Raw genomic sequence first — 23,049 nt, forward strand, 5'->3', positions numbered from 1 at the left:
ATTTTTAAAACCCTTAGCCCAAAAACACTCGAGTTCCATTAAAGACACATATCATTTCATTGAAATTGTTAGATCCCTGACTATCACTCCAAACACAATGTTATTCACCATGGATGTCGACAGTCTTCACACCAACATTGAGACCGATAGGCGAATTGAAGCAGTGAAAAATATTTTTTTTAAATATTGGCAACCTAATAGACCGGGTGAAATCCTTATTCAACTATTACACCTAGGGCTGACTAGAAATGACTTTCAATTTAATAATGACCGTTATCTACAGATTATGGGGTACAGCAATGGCCAAAATATTTGCACCGGCCTATGCCAATATCTTCATGGCCGAATAGGAAGAAATTGTCTTCAAAAAGTGCCCCAAGATGCCATTATGCTACTACAGATATCTAGATGATATATGGGGTATTTGGACACACAATTGGATTTTGAACAATTTGTACATATCCTTAACAATCATCACCCATCTATTAAAATTAAAGTCATTACACACAAACACACAACAGATTTTTTGGACACCACTGTATATGAAGACAGAAAGGCAAATGGCGAATACAAATTAGCTGCTAAAGTTTTCTTTAAACCTACAGACACTCATGCACTTTTGCACACTAACAGCCATCACCCAAAACACATTTTTTGGGGCCTCATTAAATCGCAATTGACAAGGTTCCACTGCATTTGCTCAGAAAACTCAGATTCTGAGACTGCAGTACATAATTTATTTACAGCTTTACAGCATAGAGGATACACAAAAAGATTTCTCAGATATATTAAATCAAACGTGTAAATGAAAATGGAAAAGAAGATGTAGTTTGGAACAAAATAAACAGAATAAAAGCATACAAAAATATAGAGTAAAAGAAACTTATAGAAAATAGATAAAGAAACATACAAGAGGGAATATCAGAGCGCTTTTTTAAAAAAAAGCTTGAAGCTAGCAAGCAGAGAAGAGGTCAAACGTTTGAGAAAAACAACAGGCATAAGAAAGGATCATTAAGAAAACCATGAGTGTTTGAGACAGACAGGATATCGCTGTTGGTTGTTTTGGGAAGTGTAACGATTTCTGAAAGAAATAGCAGCGTTGAGAATAAAGGGACCCAGTGGCGAAGGAGACATGGCAAGTTTAAGGTGCTACAAGATTCTGAGGCCAGCACGTGCGGGAACGGATGTGTTAGAAAGCTGCTAGTATTTTAAGTGGACAGGATATAGCTGTAAATTAGTTTCTGAGAAAGAGGGAACAAATGGGGTTTTGCAAATGTGGCAATCTTGAACAGGACGGGTATATTTTGGGAAAAAGGAGACGAGTGGTTTTAAAATGTATCACAGCCTCCATCCAGGTGCAGGACAGCGAGGTTTAATTGAAATGTGACATATCTATAAGGGAAATTATGAGACAATGCTTTGTGGTTGAAATGTGCTGGAGAGGCAAATTCAAGAGTATAACGCCTCGAATCACCAGTGGCAAAATCAGAACTCAGAGAACTGACAACCTTAGAGCATTCGGCTCGAGTTTATTCTCAGATCCGATTCGAGTCAGCTCATCGGTCCGTGGGGAACAGAAGAAGCTGGAAAGCCGAAGAATAAGAACAGCCACCAGCTATCAGGACAGAAGAAGAATCGTTAAAGAGAGCTCTTGGAGTCTGATCAGCTAAAAGAGATCTTTAAATACAAAGATTGTTAGGATTTTGTAAAGCCAAATAAAAAGTTTTATTTTAACTCTAAACCTGAAACAGTGGTTTATTTTAAACCTAAACCTGAAACCGTGGTTTATTTTTAATCGGAACCTGAAATAGCTTTTTACCCAAAAGACTCACCTAGACATTCTCAACAGCTCCACACCCTTAAGGGACATTGAGTGGTAAGTGAGTTAAAATTCTTCCTTGTAGATTTGGCATCCTATAATAACTTGAAAAAGAGTTTGAAATGGATTAGTTCCCACCTGGTATCAGCAAGGGAGTCTAAGAGATAGAAGACCTGAGAGTGGCCAACTAGTTAAAAAGTTATAGGATATAGTAATTCAGAAAGGATTAATATCTTTATTCTTAGCGAAAATTGAGCACAAGAATACAGGCCCCAGCACCGAACCCCGATGCACATCACTAGTCACCAGCTGCCATCCCCTTTATCCCCACTCTCTGCCTTCTGCCAGTCAGCCAATCCTCGATCCATGCCAGGATCTTACACTTAACAGCATGGACTCTTAATTCATCGAAGTCTCCTATGCGGCACCTTGTCAAAGACCTTCTGGAAACCCAAATGGATCACACCCACTGGCTCTCCTTTGTCTAACTTCCCTTTTACCTCCTCAAAGAATTCTAACAGATTTGCCAGGCATGACCTCCCCTTGACGGAGCCGTGCTGACTCAGTTTTATTTTGCCATGTACTTCCAGGAACTCCGTAATCTTATCCTTAATAATGGACTCTAAAATCTTATCAACAACCAAAGTCAAACTAATCGGTCTATAATTTCCCATCTTCTATCTCCTTCCCTTCTTAAACTGGAGTGTTACATTAGCCATTTCCCTGTTCTCTGGGAGCCCCTTGACTCCAGTGATCCCTGAAGGATCACCACCAATGGCTCCACAACCTCCGCAGTTATCTCCTTCGGTACCCTGAGGTGTAGTCCATCCGGTCTGGGCGATTTATCCACCTTCAGGCCTTTCAGCTTCCCCAGCACCCTCTTAGTGATGGCCGCTACACTCACCTCTGCCCCCGACTTTCTTTCCTCCACTCCCAGTTTTCTCTTTCCCTCTCCTCTGTTGGATCGCCCTCCTTGCACCTGGATTTGGAGCATCTTGTGAAGGCACTGCTGGAAGTACTGCTCCAGTGCTTTTGAGGTGCCTGCTCCAGGTTTTCCAAGTTTCTAAAGCCTTTAGAAGGTAGAGAGTGAGGGATAGCCATCAGCTCATGGAAAGCAATGGCATGCACGGTTTCACCAGCGCTGCCAACACAATTGATGGCCTAAGCAGTCAATGGCCCACCCCACTGAGAGCAAAGTGTGGAAGGGAACTCATCAAGAACAGAGGGTCAGTCAGTGCTCACTGGAGGGAACATTCTGAAGAACCCCTCGACCAAGACTCTGACTTCAACGTCCTCAAGTCCATTCCCCAGTATCCTGTCCAGCTCAGTCCCCGTGGTACCCCGATCTGGAGCGGAGTGAAAAAGCCATTCAACAGCTGAAAAACAACACGGCCTCTGGAGCAGAATGAATCCCTGCTGAAATTCTGAAGCACGGCAGGGTTACACTCCTGGCATAGCTACACAATCTCCATATTCCTCCTCTGGGAAGAAGAATGCATGCCGGTGGATCTCCGAGACACTGTGACTATATTGAAGTCAGACAAATCAAGTCAGATTGTGGTAATTACACAAGGGGACTCCCTGCTGTCTGACACAGAGACGATCATTGCCAGGATCCTCCTCAATGATCTCCTCTTAGTGGCAAAGAGTCACAGTTAGGTTTTCTCCCTTCGCGAGGCTCCAAAGACATTCTACACTGTGTGACAAACCCAAGGGGCAATTTACTGTGGCCAATCCACTTACCCTGCACATCTTTGGGTTGTGGGGGTGAAACCCACGCAGACACGGGGAGAATGTGCAAACTCCATACAGACAGTGACTCAAGGCCAGGATTCGAACCCGGGTCCTCAGCGCCACAGTCCCAGTGCTAACCACTGTGCCACATGCCACCCCTCACAGGTCTTTTCTGACTTCACAATAACACTTCACACTGTCAAAATGATTTTTTATTCAGTATGTTCCTCAAATTTGGCTGTCCTCAGAACTTGGCCACAATCCTCCACCTGCACTACGATGACACACAAGCCATGATCCTCATCAATGGAAACACCCCAGACCCTATCTCAGTGAAGACTGGGATCAGACAAGGCTGTGTCACTGCACCAACCCTCTTCCCTTTCACGGTAGCAGTGGTCAGCACTGTTGCTTCACAGCACCAGGGACCTGGGAGTTCAATTCCCACTCGGGTCACTGTCTGTGCGGAGTCTGTACATTCTCCCCGGGTCTGTGTGGGGCTCCCACAAGTCCCTAAAGATGTGAGGTGAATTGTTAGGTGAATTGGACATTCTGAATTTTCGCTCAATTTAGAGGCGCTCGAGTGTGGCAACTCAGGAATTGTCACAGTAACTTTATTGCATTGCGACATAGAAGATACATAGAAGATAGCAGCAGGAGGAGGCCTTTTGGCCCTTGGAGCCTGCAAGGCTACTTAATGTTAGCCTACTTGTGACACTGTCTCACCTCCAGCAAATTACCCACGGGTGTGGAGATAATCGACAGGACAGGAAACCGACACCACCTTCAAAACAAAACCAGATTCAGTTCAACCTCAGACATCAAGCTCCAGTTTGCAGATGTCTGTTAAATCCATCCATCTCCCTTGATTCTATAATCTCATTTTCCTCATCTGGGAAGAAGGATTCATGCCGGGGATCTCAGAGACACTGTGACTATATTCAAGAAGAGAGACAAGTCAGATTGTGGTAATAACACAGGCGACTCCCTGCTGTCTGCCACAGAGAAGATCACTGCCAGGATCCTCCTCAATGATCTCCTCTTAGTGGCCAAAGAGCTCCTTCCAGAGTCACAGTTAGGTTTTCTCCCTTCACAAGGCACCAAAGACATGATCTACACTACGTCACAAACCCAAGCAAAATACAAGGAACATCACGAATCACAGGTCATTTCTGACCTCACAGAAACACTTCACTGTCAAAGTGATGTTTAATTCAGTATGTTCTTCAAATTTGGCTGTCCTCAGAACTTGGCCACCATCCTCCGCCTACACGACGATGACACACGAGCCATGATCCTCATCAATGGAAACAACCAGGTACTATCTCAGTGAAGACTGGGATCAGCCACGGCTGTGTCACTACACCAGCCCACTTCCCCTTCATGGTAGCACAGTGGTTAGCACTGGTGCTTCACAGCACCAGGGACCTGGGTTTGATTCCCACTTGGGTCACTGCGGAGTCTGCACATTCTCCCAGTGTCTGCGTGAGTCTCCCACAAGTTCCGAACGAGGCAAAGCGAATTGTTAGGTGAATTGGACATTCTGAATTTTCCCTCAATTTACCCAAACCGGTGCCGGAGTGTGACAACTAGGGGATTTTCACAGTAACTTCATTGCAATGTTACATAGAAGATAGCAGCAGGAGGAGGCCTTTTGGCCCTTCAAGCCTGCAAGGCTACTTAATGTATTCCTACTTGTGACACTAATAAAGATTATTATTATCTCAATTCCAGCAAATTACCCTCGGGTGTGGAGATAATCGACAGAACAGGAAACTGATACCACTTTCAAAACAAAACCAGAATCAGTTCAACCTCAGACATTAAACTCCAGTTTGCAGATGTCTGATCTGCTTGTTCAATCCATCCATCTCCCTTGATTCTATAACCATTAATACTCTCGTCTCACAAACTTCTTTCAATCTCAGTTTTTATAGTTTCTATTGACAGAATCTGAACAGAATTGCAGATTTCACTATATTTTCTTAAAAGTGATTTCTGACATTGCTCCTTAACAGCCCAGTCTCAGTTAGACAAATAAATATCACTGATTTGGTCATTTAAATGGTGACAATTATTTTACTCTTAACTGGTTATGTAACAAAATTTCAAAATCATAATAATAATTTGAGTAAAACACTGCGGAAGCTGGAAATGTGAAGTGAAAACAGAAAGTTGTGGAAATCCTCAGCAGGTTTGGCAGCTTCTGTGAAGAGAGAGAAAGAGAGTTAACATTTCCAATGCAATCTGATTCTTCTTCAGAAATGAGAGTTTGCAGCATTGTGATTCCATTTGACAGACATAATGAAGGTGAACTTTGTGGTTCTTACAGATACCTGGCTGTAAATCTGATTTCAGACCTTCCTCTGAACACTTTGCAACCTCAGCTCCAGCTCATTCTCCTTCACTAAAGACCCAGATAGAAAATCCCGCCACAAGATGGCGCCGGTTGCCTCGATGACACGGGGCTGTCACCGGGGAGGAAGTCCCGCCCACTCCCGCAAACTGTACCAAGATGGCCACCCAAGCGCTCCGCGCCAAGAACAAAAGACCCGACTTCCTTTCCCAAGATGACGGCCGGTTGTCAGCGTGAATCCAGACCCGGATTAACCTCTGCCTATTGGTCGGGACCGGCCGTCAATCACTCCCCAGCCATTTTGGGTTCGAGCATGCGCAATGTGAATATGAAGCTGGATTCAGGCGGGTGAGTGGAGGCCCCAAACTCCCCAATAAGACCCATTGGTTTTATTGTCAATCTGCAGACAAGAGCTGGAGAACTGAACCCAGGCAGAGGAGAGGGAGGGAGAGAGAAAACTGGGAGTGGAGGAAAGAAATGGTGCAGATGGTGAGATGGGTTTGGATTTCAGCCCAGGGAGGAGGGAGAGTGTGTGGGACGGGGATTTACAGCTTTGGGGGAACAAGAGAGGGAAAAATGTTCCAGAGAAACTAGAATTGTCTGTTCAGAATTTCTATTCTAGACTGACTGATGGCTTTTGTAAACTCCTTTTACAGGATATTGGAAGCAGAGGATTTGCTGACAGAAAACTCAAACCAAATATCACATTGAGATCTGACAGAGTCACTCAATTCTTTCTAACCTGAATATCACAGTCTTTGAATGTGGAAGGAGTAATGTTTGTCTGTTCAGTTTGTGGGAAAAGATTTTAAACATCAGTGTGATTGGAAAAGCACAGAGACGCACGTACAAAGTAAGTGTTCCATGAACTGACTGTGGAAAGAGATTTAACCAGTTACATAGTCAGCAAAACCATCACACCATTCACAGTGGGGAGAAACCGTCCATGTGTTGTCTGTCTGGACAAGAGTTCAACTTGTCATTCAACCTGGAGAGACACGGACACCGGCACCATGGAGAAACCGTGGAAATGTCGGGACTGTTGGAAGGGATTCGGTTACCCTTCTGAACTGGAAATGCATCGACGCAGTCACACTGGGGAGAGGCCATTCACCTGCTCCACCTGTGGGAAGGGATTCACCCAGTCATCCAGCCTGCTGACACACCAGTATGTTCACACAGAACAGACACCTTTCAAATGTTCTCAATGTGAGAAGAGATTTAAAAGCAAAAAGTATCTGTTGAGACACCAACACATTCACAGTGAGGAGAAGCCATTCACCTGCTCCTTGTGTGGAAAGGGATTCACTGCTCCATCTAACCTTCAGAAACACCAGCGAGTTCACACTGATAAAAGACCTTTTAAATGTCCAGACTGTGGGAAGTGCTTTAAAACCTCCGGGGAAGTGACCTGTCATCAACGTGTTCACACTGACGAGAGACCATTCAGGTGCTCTCACTGCGGGACTGGCTTCAAGCGATCATCTGAACTTACTGTACATCAGCGAATTCACACTGGGGAGAGACCGTTTACCTGCTCTGTGTGTGGGAAGGGATTCATTCAGTCATATCATCTACTGAAACACCAACAAATTCACTCTGATCTAAAACCTTTTAAATGTTTTGTCTGTGAGCAGAGCTTTAAAAGCAGCAATGGTCTAGTGATGCATCAGCGAATTCACACTGGGGAGAGACCATTCACCTGCTCTGTGTGTGGGAAGGGCTTCACTCAGTCATATAACCTGCTGAAGCACCAACAAATTCACTCTGATATAAAATCTCTTCAATATTTTGCCTGTGAGCAGAGCTTTAGAAGCAGCAGTAGTCTAATGAAACACCAGCAAATTCACACTGGAGAGAGATTGTTCACCTGTCCCGAGTGGGAATGGATTCACTGACTTACAGCTTATGCTGAAACACCAGCGACTTGATGAGTGTCTGCAGGGATTGGATTCGGCTGTTTTTGCTGCTGTCAATCAGATCCAGGACTGAAATGTGTGGGTTAATACTGAGGTGTGTAAGAAACGCGCCACAGTCGCTCTCTTCCATGGTTCAGAGCTCCGAGATACAGACAGAAGGCTCCTTTACAACTGTGTTTAGAGGCAACAAGATTAATGATGAATGCTGGAAACTTAAGATTTTAGTCCGGGAGTCAGAGTTTACCCAAAAGTGGGGTCCATGTCATTGATAATTTTGAAGAGTTTATGAACAAACAACAGGTTAGATCTGGTACACCAGCTAAATCGGCAGAAAATACATGTGACCCATAACAGTTGTAAGGCTCCTTCCTGTTTATTCCCTTAATTTCACTATCTCTTATTTTGGCGTTACTATTTTTGATCCATGAATGATTAATGGACATGTCTTTAAATTAAGCAGGATTAATGGACATGTATCTTTACGTCAAGCAGGATTAATGGACATGTATCTTTACGTCAAGCAGGATTATCGACATGTATCTTTACGTCAAGCAGGATTAATGGACATGCATCTTTAAATCAAGCAGGATTAATGGACAAGTGTCTTTAAGTTAAGCGGTAGAATTCAGAAGTTACTGGAGAGAATACTAGTTCCTGCTGGTTTGAATGCTGATGTCCATGGCTGGAAGTGAGAGTCTCCTCGGAATGGATTACTGATCCCGGATCAGGAGGATGGTGATATCCGGGGCTGGAGGTGACAGCCACCTCGGAAAGGAATACTGATCCCAGATCAGGAGGATGGTGATATCCGGGGCTGGAAGTGACAGTCTCCTCGGAATGGATTACTGATCCCAGATCAGGAGGATGGTGATATCCGGGGCTGGAAGTGACCGTCTCCTCGGAATGGATTACTGATCCCGGATCAGGGGGATGGTGATATCCGGGGCTGGAAGTGACAGTCTCCTCGGAATGGATTACTGATCCCGGATCGGGAGAATGGTGATATCCGGGGCTGGAAATGACAGTCTCCTCGGAATGGATTACTGATCCCGGATCAGGAGGATGGTGATATCCGGGGCTGGGAGTGACCGTCTCCTCGGAATGGATTACTGATCCCGGATCAGGAGGGTGAAGATCTCCATGGTTGGAGGTTCTGATCATTTATTTCACTATCTATTTATTTATTTATTTTAAAAATTAGAGTACCCAATTATTTTTTTTCCAATTAAGGGGCTATTTAGTGTGGCCAGTCCACCTAACCTGCACGTCTTTGAGTTGTGGGGGTTAAACCCATGCAGACATGGGGAGAATGTGCAAACTCCACACGGACAGTGACCCAGAGCCGGGATTTATTTAACTATTTATTAGAAAGGAACAGATACTCAAGGTAATGCTTCCTATTTCCATCAGAAAACATGAAGTTATGGAATGAAGAACTTCTATTAGGAGCAGTTGAGGACTCTGGGTCTGTGATCGATGGAGTTTAGAAGGATTTGAGGGGGATAGAATCTTAAAAGTGCAGAAGGAGGCATTCAGCCCTTGAGTCTTCATGGACCCTCTGAAAGAGCACCCTATCTAGGCTCATGCCCCCACCCTATCCCCCGAACCCCACTTCACCTAACATTTCACAGTAACTTCATTGAAGCCTACTTGTGACAATAAGAGATTATTATTATTAAGGGACAATTTAGCATGGCCAATCTACCTAACCAACATATCTTTGGACTATGGGAGGACACAGGAGCACCCGGAGGAAACCCACGCAGACACTGGGACAAAGTGCAAACGTCACAGACAGCCACCCAAAACTGGAATTGAACCTGTGGCGCTTTGAGGCAGCAGTGCTAACCCCTCTGCCACCATGCCATTCTCATTGAAACTTACAGAATACTGCGAGGCCTGGATAGAGTGGACGTGGAGAGGATGTTTCTACCAGTAGGAGAAACTAGAACCCGAGGGCACAGCCTCTGACTGAAGGGACGAACCTTTCAAACTGATATGAGGAGGAATTTCTTTCTTTTCTCTCTCTCTTTCTCACTCTCTCTCTCTCTTTCTCACCCTCTCATGGTAGCACAATAGTTAGCACTGTTGTTTCACAGCGCTAGGGACCCGGGATTGATTCCCGGCTTGGGTCACTGATTGTGTGGAGTCTGCTCGTTCTCCCTGTGTCTGCGTCGGTTTCTTCCGGGTGCTCCGATTTCCTTCCACAAGTCCCTAAAGACATGTTTGTTAGGTGAATTGGACATTCTTAATTCTCCCTCAGTGTACCTGAACAGGCGGCGGAGTGTGGCGACTAGGGAATTTTCACAGTAACTTCACTGCAGTGTTAATGAAAGCCTACTTGTATCACTAATAAAGATTATTATTATGTGGTACTCTTTGCCGCAGAAGGCTGTGGAGGCTAAATCACTGAGTGTCTTTAAGTCAGAGATAGACAGGTTCTTGTTCATAAGGGGATCGGGGGTTATGGGGAGGAGGCAGGAGAATGGGGATGAGAAAAATGTAAGCCATGACTGAATGGCAGAGCAGACTTGATGGGCTGAATGACCTAATTCTGCTCCTATATCTTATGGTCATTTTGTGGTTCATTGCTTGCTCGGATCTATGTTTAACCTTTACACAGCTGCAGGTTTACATATGGGTCCTCGGATCCTCCCACCCTCTCACATTTATCTTGTTTCAGGCTCTGCTGGAGACAAGTCCTTGGCAGAGAAAAAAGGCCGACACTGTCCTGTGTTTGTCAACCCAGGAAGCTTTCTTCACAAGAGAGAGAGAGGGAGCTATTCCGAACAGAGGCAATACATTTAAGATTTTATAAGGTTCTTGGACAAGGACGTCTTACAGATCTCCCAACCTGGAGAAGGGAATATCCTTACTGACTTCACACAACTGATTTCTGACTAACCCAGCTATTTCTAAGCTGTGAGCAGTAAAATGTGATAACCATCGACTCAGATTCATCCTCCCCACCTGCAGATCATGCCTGACAATTCTAAATTCTTGTCATGCCGCAAATACAACATAAAATATGTTGGAAATATCAATTGAACAAAAGTTCATGCACGGACTTAAAAAATTCTCCAGCTCTTCTGAATCTAGATTGGGCAGCATGGGTAGCACAGTGGGTAGCACTGTTGCTACACAGCGCCAGAGTCCCAGATTCGATTTCCGGCTTGGGTCACTGTCTGTGTGGAGTCTGCATGTTCTCCCCGTGTCTGCGTGGGTTTCCTCCGGGTGCGCCGGTTTCCTCCCACAAGTCCCAAAAGACATTCTGTTCGGTGAATTGGACATTCTGAATTTTCCATCTGTGTACCCGAACGGGCGTCTAGGGGATGTGGCGACTAGGGGTTTTTCACAGAAACTTCATTGCAGTGTTAATGTAAGCCTACTTGTGATAATAAAGATTATTATGTTTTTAAATTCATTCTTTCAGGGAATGCAAATGTCCCTCAGCCCAATTCAGAGGCAGTTAGGAGTCAGCCACATGACTGTGGATTACTGACCCAGTGACATTACCACAACACCAGATAAACCCGTACCAGCCTCCCCGAACAGGCACCGGAATGTGGCGACTAGGGACTTTTCACAGTAACTTAATTTGAAGCCTACTCATGACAATAAGCAATTTTCATTTTCATTTCATTTCACAACACCATCATCTCCCCTCAGAGATTGACAGATTCCATCACCTATACTCAGGCTGAGTCATTCCCATTCCCATTTGCTGCTGTGATTTTTCTCCTTTATTCTCAGTGAAACATTACATTAATTACCATTCTGAGCCCCGGAGAAACTTTCCTTTCCAATTCAATATTCACATAATCTGGTGTTTTTTCATCAGAAACAGAAGTATTTGCGATCAGTTTGGAGATAACTCCCAGATCTCCTGTTCGCAAACACTTTGTCCTGAAAGATAACAAATGGGATGAAGTCAGATCTTTAGAAGACAAAAGTCTTTAGTTCAAGTTATCCCCATGCCGTCAGTGGAAAGGGTTAACTTCTGTTTCCAAACGGGACAAACAAACATTGTCAACTGTGTCAACTTTAAATGACTTTTCAGATCAAAGGTGAACCATTTTCAACTTTTAGCGCCAGTTCATTTGGGTTTTTGTTTTTTTAGTTTTGCCCAATTGTTTTTCTTTTCTAAATGACTGGAATAAACTGAAGGAAAATAAAAATGAGCTTTCAAGGTAAACTTCAACCTTCTTAGACCAACAAGTGTAAAAGAGAGTGGAGCTTCCCACAGCTTGTGAACTCCAAAACATAACTTCAAGGCTGACGTTTATCTTCAGGGATTCAAACATTTTGGTGCCATTTCCAATTGTACCAGTAAATTGTGATTCACACTGAAAGGTTTACTTTCACTCCGTAATTAAAACATTTCACTTTTCCCAGCACAGGAACAGGCAGCATTTTAGATTAAATTCCAATTGTTCACTTCTCTTGTAGCTGGTGTGTGGAGAAGATCATGTTCATTGTATATCTGTCAGCACAGAAACCGCACTGTGCTTCTGGATAAACTCAGTCTGCAGGACAGTGAAGATTTTGTAACCATGACCCGAGTGAAGGGCCTTCACAGTGACTTGAAGGAGTGAGATGTTCCTGGAGTTGTTGTGGTCTTCTCTGTCACCTTTCCTTTTGCAGATTGCTATGGTTATTGCATCACACATGTTCTGTGAACCAGTCTTACATCCATAAACAACAAGACATCATGAAGGTGTGACAGTCGATGGGACTTTCCATGTTTGCACAGTTCAGCTGGAATTCCATCCTTGCCGGGTGCCTCTGCTTGCTCAGCGATCAATGGCTTTTTCGAACGCATGGCGAGGATTCCTTGTCTAACTCAACCATGACAGGAAGCTGCAGGAGACTCGAAACAGAGACTGGGAGATGTCCGTCTCACAGGGGTACAGCACACAGACATGGTCAACCCAATGGGACATCTGGTTTCTTCTGACTGTGAGAAGCTCACCATTTGTCAATATCTTTGTTGATGGGAGAACCAAGCAGCCTCTTGATCCCTCATGCACAGCAAGCACATATTCACTGTCACAGGCAGTTTGGATTTCCCGATGTCGGCTGATCCATTATTTATTTACACACCATGTCTCTGTATTTTACACAACTCTCTTGGTGACTTTCGAGTGATGCAGTGTTCCAGCTGTTGGGTTTATCTTCTGCATGAGGTAGACTTTGCCTTCAGCTTTTACCGATGTTTCTGCAAAATTGTTACCGTTTAATTTCATGTTCCTTCACAATATAATTTCATCATGGAGGCGTCACTGAAGAATGCACAAGTCAGTGAGAATAGTCAGCAGGATCAACCAACACTTTCTCATTGGAGATGTTAATCAGTGGAACCTTTCACACACTCAATTGTAGATTTTGCACTTAAATTCAGTTTAGGATTGAAGTCAAAGTTAATAATTTTATTGTACACAAATTCCTCTTGTCAGTTTTTGAATTAGGGAGAGAGATCACAGGTGGTGCTTTTAAAAAGGGACACAGCAGCCCTGAAAATCAGTGACATCTCCAGAATATTAAACTCCAGGGATTGTTAATATCAGCAGAATCAAACCGGATATTGTCAGACGATCAATCCTGGATGTGATTAGCAGCAGCAAAAGGAACAGAATCCAATCCCTTAAGTCACTTGTGAACTTGCTGATGTCGCCGCTCTTTAGCTGCCTCAGTGAATCCCTTCCCCCACACAGAGCAGGTGAACGGTCTCTCCCCAGTGTGAATTCGCTTGTATCACCAAGTTGGAGGACTTTGTGAATCCCTTCCCACACACAGAGCAGATAAAGGCCTCTCCCCGGTGTGACCTCACTGGTGTTCAATGAGATTGGATGAAGACGTGAAATTCTTTCCACACGAAGTGCAGCTGAATTGCCTCTCCTGATTGTGGACTCCCTGGTGGTACTGGAGGCTGGATAACTGAGCAAATTCCTCCCCACACACGGAGCAGGTGTACGGCTTCTCCCCAGTGTGAACACGCTGGTGTGGGGTGAGATTGGCTGAAGACCTGAACTTATTTCCACAGTGAGTACAGTTGAATGGCTTCTCCTCAGTGTGAGTAAGCTGGTGTGTTAGCAAGTGGAATGAATTTGTGAATCCCTTCCCACACTCCAAGCAGATGAATGGCCTCTCCCTGGTGTGAAATCGCTGGTGTATTGCAAGGCCTGCTAATTGAGTAAACCCCTTCCCACACGCTGAGCAGGTGAATGACATCTTCCCAGTGTGAATGCATCAATGGTTTCTCAGCAGGGATAGGTAATAGAATCCTTTCCCACAATCCTCACATTTCCAAAGTTTCTCTATGGTGCTGGGCCCAGTATGGCTGCGTCGATGGATTTCCAGATGGGATGGCTAATTGAATCCTTTCCCACACTCCTCACATTTCCACGGTTTCTGCATACAGCCGGAGCCTAGTTAACACAATGTCCATACACAGAACATATTTAATATTTCTCCACACTGTCACTGGTGCAATATTATTTTCAGGTGGAAGTGGTAAAAACTCTTTCAACAGTTTACTGAAACATTCTCACTCTGATGTGTGTGTGCCTCTGTGTTTTTCCAGTCACACGAGTTTGAAAGCTTTTCCCACGGACAGCAAGGCAATAAATGTATTTTTCTAGATTCCGAGGTCCGTGATATTCAGATCCTCATTAACTGAGTGCCTGTGTCAGGTCTTGCTGTGATGTATTGGTTTGAGTTTCCCATCTGCAAATCCTTCCCAATAAATATCCTGTAAAAGGAGTTTACAAGAGTACCCAGTGTCAGTCCAGGATAGAAATTTTGAAGACAATTCCAGGTTCTCTGGAACATTTTTTTCCCTCTTGTTCCCCCAGAACTGTGAATCCCCGTCCCACACACTCTCCCTCTTCATTGGGCTGAAATCCAAAAATGTTTTGGCGAATTGTTTCCGGATCCTTTTAACCATCTGGAGATAAATTCACTCATGATTTGTGACAAGACATGAATCTGAATCACCCTGACTGAGCAGACACAGTAACAGACGTTAACCTTGTGTCCAGAACTGACTCTGGAGATTTTCTCAGTCACCATCATTGAGACTAACTTTAAATTCCAGATTTTATTAATTGAATGGATTGGAGCTCATGTCCCCAGAACATTTTCCTGTCTCTCTGGATGACTAATGCAGTGACATTGTCACTGGGTCAGTGTCTTTCCCCCCTGGTCTCTATGAGGTTGTTTGTGGAGCGAAACCGGAAGCGGCGGATAATCACTGACCTCTCACCTGGTAACTCACAATGTCCGGGGAATGATTGACGGCATCTCCGGCCAATAGGGAAAGAGGAGTCGGGACTGGAGGACCGAGCGGGAGTGACTGGTCCTCCAACCAATCCCAGTGAACGAGGGCCGGGCTGGGCTCGGTCGTGTGAGGCATGCGCAGTGATTAATGGCGGCACAGAGTCGGTTCTTTCTCGGTTCAATAATCCGCAGAGGTGGGTATGGCGGAACCGGGGGGAGCTATGGATCAGGCGGGGATTTGGAGAAGCTTTGTAAACATGTTCTATGAAACGCAAACCCATGAAAAATAACCTACCGATATCCGGGATGGGTTCCCGCCCTTTGCACAGAGCAGGGCCGCAGCTTTCCACAATTCCAAACCCGGGTTAATGTCCGCCATCTTTGTCGGGGGCACTGGGAGCAGGACGCATGCGCAATCGATATCTTTATTGAAGGTAATGGTGGCGACAGCGCATGCGCACCCTCCATCTTTGTTAGGGGCAATATTTTTGAAATTACCCAGTGACAGCGAATAAATTGTTCATTAAACAGCTTCACTCTTTCACCTCCAATTTATTATCGATGGCGCCTGAACAATGATATCAGGTCAATGACGATCATTTGTGTTTATATTGTGTCTTTAACAGAATAAATCTGTCTATATAAAACTAAAAGAACATAGAAAAGTACGTGATGTGGAGATGCCGGCGTTGGACTGGGGTGAGCACAGTAAGAAGTCTGACACCAGGTTAAAGTCCAACAGGTTTGTTTCAAACACGAGCTTTCGGAGCACTGCTCCTTCCTCAGGTGAAGAAAAGTACAGCACAGGAAAAGGCCCTTCGGCCCTCCAAGCCCGTGCCCATCATGCTGCCCGACTAAACTAAAATCTTCTACACTTCCTGGATCTGTATCCCTCTATTCCCATCCTATTCATGTATTTGTCAAAATGCCCCTTAAACGTCACTATCGTCCCTGCTTCCACCACCTCTTCTGGTAGCGAGTTCCAGGCACCCACTACTCTCTGTATAAAAAAATTTGCCTCGTACATCTGTAAACCTTGCCCCTTAGTAACAAGTCTTACAACGCCAGGTTAAAGTCCAACATGTTTCTTTCAAACACTAGCTTTCGGAGCACTACTCCTTCCTCAGGTGAATGAAGAGGCATACCTTGCCCCTTGCACCTTAAACCTATGCCCCCTAGTAATTGACCCCTCTACCCTGGGAAAAATGTCTCTGACTATCTACTCTGTCTATGCCCCTCATAATTTTGCAGACCTCTTATGAAAAATGAAAATGAAAATCGCTTATTGTCACGAGTAGACTTCAATGAAGTTACTGTGAAAAGCCCCGAGTCGCCACATTCCGGCGCCTGTCCGGGGAGGCTGGTACGGGAATCGAACCGCGCTACTGGCCTGCTTGGTCTGCTTTAAAAGCCAGCGGTTTAGCCTTGTGAGCTAAACCAGCCCCTTATCAAGTCACCCCTCAACCTCCTTAGTTCCAGTGGGAACAAACCAAGTTTATTCAACCTCTCCTCATAGCTAATGCCTTCCATACCAGGCAACATCCTGGTAAATCTCTTCTGCACCCTCTCTAAAGCCTCCACATCCTTCTGGTAGTGTGGCGACCAGAATTGAACACTATACTCCAAGTGTGGCCTAACTAAGATTCTATAGAGCTGCAACATGACTTGCCAATACTTAACTTTGACAAAGAGTCATCGGACTCGAAACATTGGCTCTTTTCTCTCCCTACGGATGCTGCCAGACTTGCTGAGATTTTCCAGCATTTTCCCTTTTGTTTCTTATACTCAATACCTCGGCCAATGAAGTCAACCATGCCGTATGCCTCCTTGACTACCTTCTCCACCAGGGTTGCCCCTTTCAGTGACCTATGGACCTGTACACCTAGATCCCTCTGACTTTCAATACTCTTCAGGGTTCTTCTATTCACTGTATATTCCCTACTTGCATTAGACCAAATCTCCCCTCAACCTTCTTTGCTGGAACCATTCTGGTAAATCTCCTCTGCACCGTCTCCAAGAACCTTCACATTCTTCCTGAAGAGTGGTGGCCAGAGCTTCATAAAGATTCGTAGAGTAGAATTAGAACCATAGAATTCCTACAATGCAGAAGGAGCCCATTCGGCCCATCGAGTCTGCACTGATTCTCTGAAAGGGTATCCTGCCTAGGCCCACACTCTACCTTTTCCTTGTAACCCCATAGCCCCTCCTAACCTGCACATCCCTGGACATGAAGGGGCAATTTATCAAGGCCAATCCACTGAACTTGCCCTTCTTTGGACGCAGACATGTTGAGAAAGTGCAAACTCCACACAGTCACCAAGGCCAGAATTGAACCCGGGTACCTTGCGCTGTGAGGCAGCAGTGCTAATCACTGTGCCACCAGAAGCATAGTTTTGGTTTCAATATTACTGTTTATGAAGCTCAAAATCGAATTTGCTTTGCCAACTACTCTCTTAATATATCTTGTAGATATACAAAATCCCTCTTCGCCTCTTTCTCTCTCCTCCCAAAGAGGCCAGTTGGGTTTTTCTGACAATCCAGCAGTTTTCATGGTCACTTTTTCCCAGAGCTGGCCCCACAAATGACGAGATTCATTCAGCTCAATTTCACAACCTGCCTTTTGAGTTTTTGTGGGTTCTCTCTCACTCCCTATTTTCTGTTTTAAATCAGTTTCACAGGGCGTTCGAAGGGGAGGCTTCAAAGTCTGGAAACTCGAACCAAGCATCACATCAGGATCTGACCGAGTCCTCAATTTATCGTATCTTGAATATCATCGGATTTTGAACATGGAAGGAAAAAATATTGTTCACAGTGGGGAGAAACCGTACACGTGTTGTGTGTGTGGACGAGGATTCAGTAAATTACCAGGCCTCACAAGCCATAAATGTAGTCACACTGAGGAGAAACCGTGGAAATGTGTGGACTGTGGGAAAGGATTCACTTCCCCATCCCAGCTGGAAATTCATCGACGCAGTCACACTGGGGAGAGACCATTCACCTGCTCCAAGTGTGGGAAGGGATTTACTAATTCATCCCACCTGCTGAGACACCAGCGAGTTCACACTGGGGAGAGACCATTCACCTGCTCCAAGTGTGGGAAGGGATTTACTCAGTCATCCCACCTGTTGAGACACCAGCGAATTCACACAGGGAAGAGATGATTCACCTGTTCCAAGTGTGGGAAGGGATTCACTCAGTCATCCCACCTGTTGAGACACCAGCGAATTCACACTGGGGAGAGACCGTTCCAATGTCCAGACTGTGGGAAGTGCTTTAAAAGTTCTGGGGAACAGATGCTCCATCAACGTGTTCACACTGACGAGAGACCATTCAGGTGCTCTCACTGCGGGACTGGGTTCAGACACTCATCTCACCTCACTGTACATCAGCGAATTCACGCTGGGACGAGACCGTTCATTTGCTCCAAGTGTGGGAAGAGATTCACCACTTCATTCGTCCTGCAGAAGCACCAGCGAATTCACACTGGGGAGAGGCCATTCACCTGCTCCAAGTGTGGGAAGGGATTCACCCAGTCGTCTAACCTACAGACACACCAGCGAGTTCACACCAGAGAGCGGCCATTCGCCTGCTCCGAGTGTGGGAAGGGATTCACTCAGTCATCCTCCCTGCTGAGACACCAACGAGGCCACAAGTAACGACAGTGATTGGGTTTTGCTGTTACTCACACTCAGGACTGAACCATGTTCATTTGGGTCTCTTTCAGCTGATGACAAACTCCAGCCCATTTACAGGGGCTAATATTCTGGCTAAAAGTCAAATAAATTAGATTGTGCGACATACACAGTGTGTTGAAACTTTCTAATATCTCTGACACAAGTTAGTTCCTTTTGAAGTACTCTCGCTCTCCCCTGTCTCTTCCATCCTCACCTCCAACAAGAAGTGTGAGGAGCTTGTGGAGCTTCTTTGTGACTGAGATTGAGTCAATCCGATCAGCTGCCTCTGCTGCTTCCCTCCCTTCCACGAGCCCACTGGACCAAACTGTCTTTAAATTTTATCCTTTCCCGAGCCCTGAACCCACATCTTTCTCTAGTTTCTCTCCCATCTCCCCTCATGCCCTCTGAGCTCATCTTGTCCATGAGACCCAGCTCCTGCTCCATCGACCCTATTCCCACTGAGCTACTGATCAGCCAACTACTCTGTGTCCACGGATATTGTCAACATTTCTCACTCTTCAGGTACTGTCCCTCTGTCCTTCAAATCTGCCATCATCACCCCCTCAATAAAACAAACCCTTGACCCTGCCATCCTTACAAATTACTGCCCCATCTTCAACCTCCCTCTCCTCTCCAAACTCTTTGAATATATTGCCACCTCCCAAATCCTTGCCTATCTTTCCCAGAACTCCCATGTTTGAATCCCTTCAATCAGGACTCTGCCCTGTCGCAGTGAAATACAAGAGACAAACAGAATCTCACCCGGAGAGAAAGACAGACAATCCGGGAGCTTGGCTCCAACACAAATATGTTCATAAGACCAGAAGACAAGGGTAGCAGCACAGTCATTATCGAGAGACAACAATACCTGCTGGAAACAGACAGACAACTAAACAACACCAAGCTATCTAGACCCATATACCCCAGACAGGAAGGAGAATTGGAGACAGACAGACTGGAAGAACTCAGACTCCAGACACATTCGCCAAAAACAGATCAAATATCTGAGGGGACAACAATCCGAATCAAGATAGTTCTACCTGCTCCTTAATATACCAAACACCCTAACACATGAAGATTATTATTATTGTCACAAGTAGGCTTTCATTAACTCTACAATGAAGTTACTGTGAAAAGCCCATCGTCGCCACACTCTGGTGCATGTTCGGGTACACAGGGAAAATTCAGACTGTCCAATTCACCTAACAAGTACGTCTTTGAGGACTTGTGGGAGGAAACCGGAGCTCCCGGAGGAAACCCACGCAGACACTGGGAGAACGTGCAGAATCCGCACAGACGGTGACCCAAGCGGGATTTGAACTCGGGACCCTAGTGCTGTGAAGCAACAGCACTAACCACTGTGCTACCATCAAGTAAGTGCTACCAGACAGACCCATTGGATCAGACATTGAGAGAGAAAATCATACAGAATCAGAGAATTTACAGTGCAGAAGGAGGCCATTCGGGTCTGCACCAGCCCTTAGAAAGAGCACCCTACTTAAACCCATGCCTCCACCAATCCCCGTAACCCAGTAACTCCACCTAACTTTTTTTTGGACACTAAAGGCAATTTAGCACGGCCAATCCACCTAACTTGCACATCTTAGGTCTGTGGGAGAAAACTGGAGCACCCGGAGGGAACCCACGCAGACACGGGGAGGACGTGCAAACTCCACACAGTCACCCAAGGCCGGAATAGCTGAAACATCAACACACTGCTCCTGGTAGTCGTGGGTACAATGGTTCAATAAATATAATCAGTGGATTAAAAAGGTGTGTGATATAGAATAAAAGCAGAAAATTCTAGATTAACTCAACAGCTCTGGCAGCATCATAGAATCCCTCCAGTGCCGAAGGAGGCTATCCAGCCATCGAGTTTGCACCAACCCTACAAAAGAGCATCCCCCCTTACCCCTTCCTCCGCCCTCTCCCTGTAACCCCACTTCACCTTTGGACACTAAGGGGCAATTTAGCACAGCCAATTCACCAAGATCCCACAAACAGAAATGTGATTGCGACCAGAGAATCCGTTCAGTGATGTTTGTTGAGGGATGAATATTGAGCAGTAAACCAGGGAGATCTCCCCTGCTCTTTGGAAACCTCGAAGGCGACGGGCCCGGACGGGATCCCTGGTCGTGCACTCAGAGCCTGTCAGCTGGCAGAGGTATTCACAGACATCTGTAACCTGTCCCTACTCCACTCTGAGGCCCCCACCTGCTTCAAGAAGACCACCATCATACCGGTACCAAAGAAGAACCAGGCAACGTGCCTCAATGACTACCGTCCGGTGGCCCTGACGTCAGTCGTAATGAAGTGCTTCGAGAGGCTGATCATGAAGCGCGTCACCTCCATACTCCCAGAACGCCTTGATCCACTGCAATTTGCATACCTTTGCAACCAGTCTACATCAGATGCCATTTCCCTGGGCCGACATTCATCCCGAGAGCATCTCAAAAACAAGGACTCCTACATCAGACTCCTATTTATTGACTACAGCTCCGCCTTCAACACCACAATCCCAGCCAAGCTCATATCAAAGCTCCAAAACCTAGGACTTGGCTCTCCACTCTGCAACTGGATCCTCGATTTTCTGACCAACACCACAATCAGTAAGAATGAACAACAACACCTCCTCCACAATAGTCCTCAATACCGGGGCCCCGCAAGGCTGCGTACTTAGCCCCCTACTCTACTCCCTGTACACACGACTGCGTGGCAAAATTTGGTTCTAACTCCATCTACAAGTTTTCTGACAATACGACCATAGTGGGCTGGATCTCGAATAACGACGAGTCCGAATACAGGAGGGAGATAGAGAACCTAGTGGAGTGGTGCAGCGGCAACAAGCTCTCCCTTAATGCCAGCAAAACTAAAGAGCTGGTCATTGACTTCAGGAAGCAAAGTACTGTACACACCCCTGTCAGCATCAACGGAGCCGAGGTGGAGATGGTTAGCAGTTTCAGATTCCTAGGGGTGCACATCTCCAAAAATCTGTCCTGGTTCACCCAAGTTGACGCTATCACCAAGAAAGCACAACAGCGCCTCTACTTCCTCAGGAAACTAAGGAAATTCGGCATGTCCACATTAACCCTTACCAACTTTTACAGATGCACTATAGAGAGCATCCTCTCGGGCTGCATCACAGCCTGGTATGGCAACTGCTCGGCCCAGAACCACAAGAAACTTCAGTGAGTCATGAACACCGCCCAGTCCATCACACGAACCTGCCTCCCATCCATTGACTCCATCTACACCTCCCGCTGCCTGAGGAAAGCGGGCAGCCTAATCAAAGATCCCTCCCACCCGGCTTACTCACTCTTCCAAATTCTTCCATCGGGCAGGAGATACAGAAGTCTGAGAACACGCACGAACACTCAAAAACAGCTTCTTCCCCGCTGTTACGAGACTCCTAAACGATCCTCTTATTGACTGACCTCATTAACTCTACACCCTGTATGCTTTACCCGATGCAGGTGCTTGTGTAGTTACATTGTGTACCTTGTGTTGCCCTATTATGTATTTTCTGTTATTCCCTTTTTTTTCCATGTACTGAATGATCTGTTGAGCTGCTCGCAGAAAAATACTTTTCACTGTACCTCGGTACACGTGACAATAAACAAATGCAATCCAATCCAATTTATGTGCTGCTGTATCCTCTGACAATCCTCTTCACTATCCGCAACTCCATCAATTTCTGTGTCGTCTGCAAACTTACTAATCAGACCAGCAACATTTTTGTCCAAATCATTTATATACACGACGAACAACAAAGGTCCTAGAACTGATCCCCCTGTGGAACGCCGCTAGTCACAGCCTTCCATTCAGAAAGCACCCTTCCGCTGCGACCCTGTGTCTTCCGTGCCGGAGACTAATGGGTTGTTGTTGCAGATCGAGCTGAGTGCACGGGTGAAGATATTCGAGGGGTTTGAACATGGAACATAGAGAAATACAGCACAGAACAGGCCCTTCGGCCCACAATGTTATGTCGCTTTTTTGTCCTAGGTTAATCATAGATTATCATAGAATTTTGGACACTAAGGGCAATTTATCATGGCCAATCCACCCAACCTGCACATCTTTGGATCGTGGGAGGAAACGGGAGTACCCGGAGGAAACCCACGCACACACGGGGAGGATGTGCAGACTCCACACAGACAGTGACCCAAGCCGGAATCGAACCTGGGACCCTGGAGCTGTGAAGCAATTGTGATATCCACCAATGCTACCATGCTGTCCTTAAGAACAAATTAATTTATACTCCATAATTCT

At 45.6% G+C, this 23,049-nt stretch overlaps 1 protein-coding gene and 1 long non-coding RNA gene across 3 annotated transcripts; one reads left to right on the forward strand and one right to left on the reverse strand.

Annotated features, from left to right (window-relative positions):
* Positions 1 to 210: 210 nt before the first annotated feature.
* On the reverse strand, positions 211 to 6,320 carry LOC119960875. The gene is made up of 4 exons (XR_005459543.1): positions 5,884 to 6,320; positions 4,280 to 4,337; positions 1,833 to 1,923; positions 211 to 1,677 (listed from the first exon to the last, which is right to left on the reverse strand). It is a non-coding gene; the product is annotated as an uncharacterized LOC119960875 (long non-coding RNA).
* Positions 6,321 to 6,380: 60 nt separating this feature from the next.
* LOC119960874 (oocyte zinc finger protein XlCOF19-like) lies at positions 6,381 to 12,379 on the forward strand. 2 transcript variants are annotated; one of them, XM_038788466.1, is made up of 2 exons: positions 6,381 to 6,398; positions 6,566 to 9,352. In XM_038788466.1, exon 2 carries the CDS (start codon positions 6,923 to 6,925, stop codon positions 7,805 to 7,807), a length of 885 nt encoding a protein of 294 aa, XP_038644394.1. In that variant the 5' UTR covers positions 6,381 to 6,398; positions 6,566 to 6,922; the 3' UTR covers positions 7,808 to 9,352. The 2 variants fall into 2 exon arrangements, 1 of the variants encoding a protein (XP_038644394.1); XR_005459542.1 differs by lacking the exon at positions 6,381 to 6,398 and adding an exon at positions 12,278 to 12,379 and having other exon boundaries at positions 6,553 to 8,978.
* Positions 12,380 to 23,049: the final 10,670 nt, after the last annotated feature.

This window comes from Scyliorhinus canicula, unplaced genomic scaffold, assembly GCF_902713615.1.
Source record: "Scyliorhinus canicula unplaced genomic scaffold, sScyCan1.1, whole genome shotgun sequence".
In the NCBI taxonomy this organism is placed as follows: domain Eukaryota; kingdom Metazoa; phylum Chordata; class Chondrichthyes; order Carcharhiniformes; family Scyliorhinidae; genus Scyliorhinus; species Scyliorhinus canicula.